This window comes from Bactrocera latifrons, unplaced genomic scaffold (genome assembly GCF_001853355.1).
Source record: "Bactrocera latifrons isolate USDA-ARS-PBARC rearing strain unplaced genomic scaffold, ASM185335v1 scaffold_101, whole genome shotgun sequence".
In the NCBI taxonomy this organism is placed as follows: Eukaryota; Metazoa; Arthropoda; class Insecta; order Diptera; family Tephritidae; genus Bactrocera; species Bactrocera latifrons.
Genome location: NW_017534420.1, coordinates 33,431 through 42,773, shown reverse-complemented (window position 1 = coordinate 42,773; position 9,343 = coordinate 33,431). Strand labels below are relative to the sequence as shown.

Below are 9,343 nucleotides of genomic sequence, written 5' to 3'. Positions count from 1 at the left end.
CAGTGCCGATAGAAGTAGTAGTAGTACCGGCTCCCGAAATATTTGTCCCAGTTGTTGAACCAGTTGCTACTGAATTTGTGGTCGTTGTTGGTTCATTGACATTAGCGTTAGTGCCTGAGGTAATGCCGTTATTGACATTTGTATTTGTTGTAAGATCATTTGTGGCTAAAGAACTGCCAGATGCTGTTTCCGAGGGGTTGGCCTTTTTATTTCCAGTTGAAGATGCGTCACTAGTTGTCCCAGCTGTAGTATTAGCAGTTCCGACAGATGGTGCAACAGACGTTGTATTTGCAGCTGAATTAGTATTACTATCAGCTTCATTAGAATCAGCTGATGCGGATGGAGTTCCTCCAACGTTTTGCTCATTGTTTGTCGAAGCTCCTGGAACATTACCCTCGGATTTTACTTCCGATTTTACAACACCACCTGTTGTCGTTGACGATGCAGTTGCGCTACTGCTGTCCGCACTGGCTTTCCCATGTTCTGATTTTACAACTGCTGGTTTTTGTGGCTTTACTTCGGGCATAACGGCATCAATTAAACTTAACCCTTCAACTGAACGACCAGCTTCACCATCCTCACCAACGCTCCATTCAACTTCTGTATACATTAGGCCTTTCTGAAGAATAGTAAGAAGAGCTGCCGGTGGTACCAAAGCGCCATTTATGTTGCTTTGTGAAATATGAGATTCCACACCAAACACAAAAGCAGAATGTACAAAACCTATTTAATGTCGACATGTTTAAAAAGTATGTGATATTTAGTGAAAAATATATCATTTTACCAGATTCCTGAAGATATCTATAAACCAAAAAGTTTACTTCGTCGCTGGAAAAACTCATTTTGCGAATACACTTCTTAATGTTCTGTCTACACTTTTTTCTATATCCTTATACTAATATTTTCATCGAAACTTTCTTTCGTTTATTCTACATTATTATCATGCACATTTTACTAATATATAATTAGTTGTATGCATACTTTATGATATTCGAAGGCTAAAATTAATCAATTCTGCGATTTTATCAATGGTATATGGTACCTCTACCGTGACTTTAACACTCACTGCATTTTTGTCGTATTATTGTTTTTATGTTACGTTTTTAAGTTAGCTATAAATCGCAATATAATTGATGTCACATAACAACAATATACAGCATTTATCGTAATTATACGAAGCACTAATAAAACAATCAAGATACATTTATTTAATTTTATCCAACTTGTATAGCATGTATTCTTATTTTTACATTTAATTATTTATGTTTGTGTTCTTACCACTTTATTTAAATTTTTTACATGCAACATATAAAAGTTAGGCATCACTTTTAGATATATGACTATTGTGACTTGTGAGTGTCCATATACACTCCTGAAAAGTGCATTTCCAGGCCATGTATGCACAATGGAAGAACATAATTCATACCAAACGAATAACAATTAAGAGTAAAACGTCATCAGTAAAATCTCTTTTTTATTTTTTCATAAAAACTAAAACTACTAACTAAACGATTCCGATTACTTTGGCGGAGAGGGATTCGTTATTGTAAATGACTATTGTGCATGGCTTTTGTGAATTAGCGCCCATTCTGCATACATTTTTAACAAAAAAAACTGTAACAAATCTTAATAATTTAAATAGAAATAATTAAATCCATTTAAAATTTACCTTCCTCAACAATTTAACGTAAAAATTTGTATCTAAGTAAAATGACAGCTAGCACAGGGTTGCAATTATTTTTTTACTCGTCATTGCAAGAGAATAAACATGGATTTTAGGCTGACATATTTTATAGCCATTGCAAATAATTTTCCGAATAATGTGTTTGTTGTTGTTCCGTTGCACCAAGTGGAAAATTATGAACTTATGAACCCCAACGGTATTTCAATAGCGTTATTCGCTTGCTCTTGCAAGATTGCAGATTGCAAAAATACTGTTACAAAAGTAGTATTAAGTTTGGTAACACTTATTATAAACTGTTGACTGTTTGTCTACTTGTAGCATAAACATTAACTGTATATGGAACTTATAGCATTATGTTCTTATAATTGCCAGACGCAATGTTCTAGAGGTACACGTCGACATCAGCGAGGAGTGCGTGGCTATATAAGCCGTGGTAGCGCCAACGTAAGGAAGGAGTGCTAAGAGTAAACTGCTATAGTGTAGACGAATTGTGAAATAAAGAGATTTTGTTAAAGTGATGTAAACGGTTTTTGGTTTTATTTGTCAATCCAGAGATACGAACCTAGTAAAGTAAACTAGTAGGGAGTAAATTCGCAACAATTGGTGTCCGAAGTGGGATTGTCAAATAATCCAAATTCAAGATGGTTAAATTCGGGGAATTGAGAATTCAGCAATTAAAAAGGAACTGGAGGAGCGTAATTTGCCGATAAGCGGACAAAAGGCGGATCTGCAGACACGATTACGTTAATCAATGGAAGCGGATGGAATTAATATGAACGATTTCGAATTTGATGGCCCAGAAACTTCTACAAAGGTAGAAGAAAAAGTAGAAGAACAACGAACATCATCAAGTGTAGACATGAATATGCTGTTAGTGGCTACGAGGCAAATGGCAGAAGATGCAGTGCAAACAGAAAATCGTCTGGCACAGCAAATGACGCAAATAGCTGAAAATACATAGCAGTTAGAGTCTCGCCTTACACAACAAATGACTGAAACTAATACGCAGTTAGAAAATCGTTAGGTACAACAGATTACAGAAAATACTACACAAGTACAAAAACAAGTGCAAGAGAAATTTTCAAAATTTGAAGATGAATTAAGCACGCTAAAAAATCTTGAAGAATATTTAAAATCAGAAGTTCTTCAATTGAGTAATCGTATGCGAGAACTGCAACTGCATGGCCCTGCACCATCAACAAATAATCCAAGATTGAAGGCACCCACATTCGATGGAGGTATTGCATTACAAATTTTCAAACTTCAGTTTGAAAAGACAGCAGTGGCCAATAACTGGAATGCAGCGGACAACGTGGCGTCCTTGTTTGTATCATTGAAAGGACCTGCGGCAGAAATCCTTCAGACTATTCCAGATTGTGAACGGGACAACTATGAGCCTTTGATGAGTGCGATAGAAAGACTATATGGTAGTGAGCACCGGAAACAAATATACCAGATCGAACTGCAAAATAGGGGTCAGAAAATGAACGAGTCATTGCAAGAGTTCGCAACTGAAATAGAACGACTGGCTCATTTTGCAAATGCAGATGCACTTGTGGATTACATTGAGAGGGTGAAAAATCAAAGTTTCATAAATGGAATTCGTGATGTGGACACCAAACGCGCTACATATGCGTTGCCAAAAAGAACGTTTGCCGAAACGGTTTCGCACGCCCTCACACAGGAAACAGCTTCTCTACTAAGTAAAGCAGTACACAAAGTACAAAGAGTTCAAATGGAACAACCGGCGCTGATGGAAGAAATATTGAAGACTCTGAAGATAATTAAAACGGAACAGTTCAAAGGGGCATGAACTGGTTTCCACAACTGGGGCGATTGTATGGGCTAAAGTGAATGGAGGAGGTGGGACTGTGGAATTGTGGATTGTGGAACCAAGAAATATAGATACACCCATATTGGTAGGAAGAACACTTGTGAAAACTAGAGAAGACGCTACCATTCCGGTCGTAGTGAATGAATTCCACACGCCCATACGTCTGAAGAAAGGAGCAGTAATTGGACAGTGCCAGAATATAAGTGCAATATCACGATGCGAATGGTCACAATAGAAGCCTACTATTGAGCCACAACAGATAAGTCCTACACTCCTAAACAATTTGCTGAACGAGGTGCATGGAAATGAAAAACTAAAAACAGAAAAACTATTAGAAAAATACGCATCCATATTTGCAAACGAAGGAAACAACACAGGAAGAACCGGCATTGTCAAACATCGCATAAATACCGGACACGCTAAGCCAATCCGAGAAGCTCCGCGTAGGGTTCCACTAGCAAAACGTGAGGATGCTAACAAAATTATTGAAGGCATGCACAAAAACGGTGTAATCGAACCTTCAATAAGCCCACGGAGCTCACCTATCGTCTTAGTTAAAAAGAAAGATGTGAAAACCCGTTTCTGCGTAGATTATAGGAAGTTGAATGATGTCACAAAGAAAGACAGTTATCCTCTACCGAGAATCGACGATGCATTAGACACCTTGTCTGGAGCAAAATAGTTTTCTACATTAGACCTACAAAGTGGATATTGGCAAGTCGAGATTGATGAATGTGATCGTGAAAAGACCGCTTTCAGTATGGGCGACGGGTTATGGGAATTCTCTGTGATGCCATTTGGGTTATGTAATGCGTCTGCAACGTTCGAGCGACTGATTTAACATGTGTTAAAAGGACTCAACTGGAAGACATGTTTGGTGTATCTTGATGACATTATCATCATGGGAAAAAGTTTTGATGAGCATCTGAAAAATCTTTCAGCGAATAGCATCAGCCGGATTATGCTTGGATTCCAAAAAGTGTTTCTTATTGAAGAAGCAGGTCACATATCTCGGACATAAAGTGTCAACTGAGGGGATTCACACCGAGGAGGGAAAAATAAAAGCAGTTAAAGATTATCCTCGACCCACCAACATACATGAACTCCGCAGCTTCCTCGGCTTATGCACGTATTACCGCCGTTTTGTACCTGGATTTGCGAACGTGGCTAGAGTTTACATGATTTAACAAAGAAGAATCGCCCGTCTGTATGTCAGCTGGAACAAGAAAAAGCGTTTGAGCAGCTTAAAGAACTACTTTGTACGGCGCCGATGTTAGCTTATCCAATACCTGGAAAGAAATTCATCCTGGATACAGATGCGAGCGCTTATGGTATTGGAGGTGTCCTGGCTCAGCTCATCGATGGGCAAGAAAGAGTAATTGGGTATTACAGCAGAGTGCTCGGGAAACCAGAGAAAAACTACTGTGTGGCGCGAAAAGAACTACTAGCTGTGGTGGAATGTGTAAAACATTTCCACAAGTTTTTGTATGGGCGATTCTTGCTGAGGACTGATCATGCAGCATTAAAATGGTTATTACAGTTTAAGAATCTGGAAGGCCAAATTGCACGATGGATCGAAAGATTACAGAATTACGACTTCGAAACAGAACACCGAAAGGGGATTCACCACAAAAATGCGGATGCATTATCACGTTGCCCTTGTCCACTGGAATGTAAACATTGCTCCAAATCAGAAGGAAAAGAAGGTATAATTGAAGTGCGATTACTGAATATAGAACCTGAAGATGATTGGACTCCTCACCGCATCATAATCAATCAGCTGGAGGACCCTGATCTTGCAAAGCTGATAATAGCCAAAGAAAATGGGGTACGACCACCAAAGGAACAAATAAGTAGCGAGAGTCCAACTGCCAAAGCATATTGGGCCCAATGGAACAGCATAAACCTCGTTAATGAATACCTTCATCGTACCTGGGAAAGCGAAGATGGCAAAAAGTCTCGTCTGCTGATCATAGTACCGAAGTCCATGATCCCGAAAGTATTGAAAGAATATCACAATGGCCCTAGTGGAGGGCTTGGTTGTCGAGATTCGTTAGCAGAATGGATAAGTAATTGTGTAAAGTGCATGGTAGCTAAAGGTCCTAAAGTCAAAAGTCGGGGTAGACTGCAACAGTATGCAACAGATGTTGCAGGTCCGTTCCCAACCAGTACGGCCGGAAACAAATATCTACTGGTTGTCATGGACTATTTCAGTAAATGGCCAAGAGTGTATGCCTTACCAAACCAAGAAGCGAAGACAGTAGCCGAAGCGTTTGTAGAAAACTGGATAACGAGGTTCGGAGTGCCTGTCGAATTACACTCAGGTCAAGGCAGGAATTTCGAATCTTCCATTTTCCAAGAAGTCTGTACATTATTGGGCATCCACAAGACACGGACAACAGCGTTACATCCACAATCAGATGGGATGGTACATCTGCGGAAAATCATTGATAAAGATCAACGGAATTGGGACAAGTGCATCCAGATGTTCCTGCTGGCGTACCGTTCAGCGAAGAACGAGACAACTGGTTACACGCCAGCAAAGATTATTTTTGGATCTGATCTGCGACTCCTTGCTGATCTTAAGTTTGGAATGAATCCAGCAGCTGTAAGAAATGATGGAGATTATTGCTCTGCCTTAAAGGAAAAAATGAATGAACTGCATCTAATGGTAAGGCAGCACACGCATCTGATGAGCAATAATATGAAGGACCGGTTTGGTCAAGCGGCAAATTCAAAAAGTTTTGAAGAAGGTGATCTGGTCCTGTTGTACAATCCACTTCGAAAGAAAGGTTTGTCCCCGAAATTGCAAACAGCCTGGGAAGGGCCCTATATGGTGATGAAATTACTTAATAACGTGGTATACCGCATACAAAGAAATGGAAAACCACGATGTTAAATGAAGGTGTACATTTGGAGAGGCTCGCCCCATTTGGTACAAGAGGATTTGTGCCTAATCGGGACGATTAGGCTTAAGTGGAGGGCAGTGTTACAAAAGTAGTATTAAGTTTGGTACCACTTGTATTTGTATTGCTATACTGTATATGGAACGTATAGCNAGTGTTACAAAAGTAGTATTAAGTTTGGTACCACTTGTATTTGTATTGCTATACTGTATATGGAACGTATAGCATTATGTTCTTATAATTGCCAGACGCAATGTTCTAGAGGTACACGTCGGCATCAGCGAGGAGTGCGTGGCTATATAAGCGTGCTAAGAGTAAACTGCTACAGTGTAGACGAATTGTGAAATAAACAGATTTTGTTAAAGTGAATTAAACGGTTTTTGGTTTTACTTGTCAATCCAGAGATACGAACCTAGTAAAGTAAACTAGTAAGGAGTAAATTAGCAAACAATACTATACCGAATATACAAGGGCACGTGAGCACCCATTGCAGAATCTAGTGATATATCAAGAATGATAGAAACAAGATTGCGCAATGACGAGTTCAAACTTTGTTCGTTCTGCGCATCTACGTCACGGTTGACCAACGTACAATCAGCTGATATTCAGTTGTTTTTCTTGTTTTTCTTTGCAATAATAAGCAATTTTGTATTGCAGGCATACAAAAACATGAATATCATTAAAAGTTAACATCAATAAAAGTGAATATTAATAAGAGATATCAATAGATGTGAATATTTTATAGTGAACATTTACCTACATGTTCATTTAATTGTATTTTCGTTGTATTATCTAATTTTGTCTCTTTGCTGTGTTTGTTTAACCATATAAGAAGGGCACATAACACATTTATGAAAATAAAAAGATTGAATATTTTGTGACCAAGTATCTATTTATTGTCTTACTTAATTTAATTTTTTTGCTATACATATGTTCAATTAAATTTTTATTCAAGGAACGAATTCTAAAATACATTCTAGCTCTGAAAAACAATTCTTTTACTTTTAAGCTATAATTTACAAAATTACTAAAATCTAAGTGCTTCTCGACGTAATTTGTACATATGTATGTCAAATACTGCTTGCAAGGATCTCATATGCTCCATCAACATATCTGTTGGCTTTGGGAGTCCTCCTTCAGAAAGGTGATCCACCCAAACGAACAACTTTCTGATTTGGCAGATGTATCCTGCCAAGTTCTCAAGTCGGTCGTTGTTGAGAATCTCCAAGTCATCTTTTTTTTCAATTGGGTCAGCGGAATTTAAATCAACTGACACACGTTGAAAAATATTACCTGCAAAAATATAATAAACATACATATGTATACGCGTATAAATAAATGGAATAAATTGTTAGATAAGATTATTATTATAATTAGGATAAGGAACAGTGGTTAGTATGCAAAAACTTAGTTTGTATGTAAGTACATATTTGCATTTGTTAACATCAATACATTTTTATATTTTTTATTCTTGTTTAAATGAGACTCAATCCTTTTCTGCCGTTCATTAGCCTCTGCAGGAGCAGTGGTTAACGTTGGAAAGCTGGGTAGCAACTTCGTTGGATTCTGCGAGCTTAAACCTGCAAGAGTGTTTGGTTGTAAAAGTAAAATTATTGTAATAAAATGATATAATTACTCATTTCAAACAACAAATTGCTTTCAAATGCTCTCATTTTTAAAGGAATAAAAAGGAATCCATAGTTTTATTATTGTTTTATCCGTAGGGGTATGGAAAACTCCACGTCGTAGCAGTATTTTTAACATTGTTAATATTGCATCCGAACACTGCGCAATCCATTTTAATAAATATAAAGTTTGACAATTTATACTACAATTCGAATTCACATTCAAAGGTGCGAGCAAATAATAACTCAACCGTGACGTCAGCAAGAGCAGCTGACTAAAAGCAAACATGCGCTTTGCGTAATCTCTTTCTCTATCATTCTTGGTGACATATAATATGAAAGGCTGATTCGATCAATTTATTGTGAATGGCTAATATGCATGACTGTTGTGAATTGGCGTACCTTCTGCATACATTTTTAACAAAAAAAAATACTAACAAATCTTTATAATTTAAGTAGAAATTATAAAATCTATTTAAAACTCACCTTCCTCAACAATTCAACAACGTAATATGTCTTTATGTAAAATGACTTCTAAAACAGGGTTGCAATTATATTTTTGCGTGATATTGCACGCAAATATCTTTGACATATTTTGAAGCCATTGCAAATAATTTTCTGCGTGTGTTTGTTGTTGTGCCGGTGCACCAAGAGGAAAAGATGCAATTCTTGCATCGTGCAAGGGGTTTGCAAGAGCAAGCAAATACCCCTAATGTGTTAACAAATTTTTCTCATATTCCTCACTTCACATATTGAAAATTACCCTGTCAACATTGAAATAAATTTTACATTTATTTAAGGTTTTTAAAGCAAAAAATCGTCTTCTTTCCTGGCGTAGACACCAAAAGCCAAAAGGAGACTCCAAGCGAAATCAGGTCATTCTCCACCTGGTCTTTCGAACGGATTGGAGGTCTTCGTTTGTCTCTGCTTTCCCTGTCTCTTAATTTGCTGAACTTTGTCAATGGCGTCGTAAATCTCGTGCAGCTCTTCGTTACATCGACTGTGATATTCGCCGTGGCCAACGCGCAAAGGACTCATAACGCCAACTCATCAGATGTTGTCATCGTCCATCCCTTGCACCATATAGCAGAACGGGAATAATGAGGAACTTATGAAGTTTGGCAGAGAACCTATATTTATAGAGAAGGTCCAACAACAGACAACCGTGTGAACTTTCAAAAGCTAACAAAATGCGATGAGCGTGTTTCACCACAGCCAGCTAAGAAGGAGAAATGTTTAACAGTGGCGCATGAACAGAGCTGAATGAATCAATGAAAATTTTTTTTTTTTTTTT

At 37.8% G+C, this 9,343-nt stretch overlaps 1 protein-coding gene across 1 annotated transcript in view; it reads right to left on the bottom strand.

Annotated features, from left to right (window-relative positions):
• Positions 1-1,460, bottom strand: part of LOC108967840 (F-box-like/WD repeat-containing protein ebi) — a gene marked incomplete in the record, with an annotated part of 3,050 nt that extends 1,590 nt beyond the window's left edge. The window contains 2 exon segments of the mRNA XM_018931468.1: positions 71-723; positions 785-1,460. Of these exon segments, the coding sequence (XP_018787013.1) occupies positions 71-723; positions 785-842 (711 nt within the window).
• Between the last annotated feature and the right edge of the window lie 7,883 nt (positions 1,461-9,343).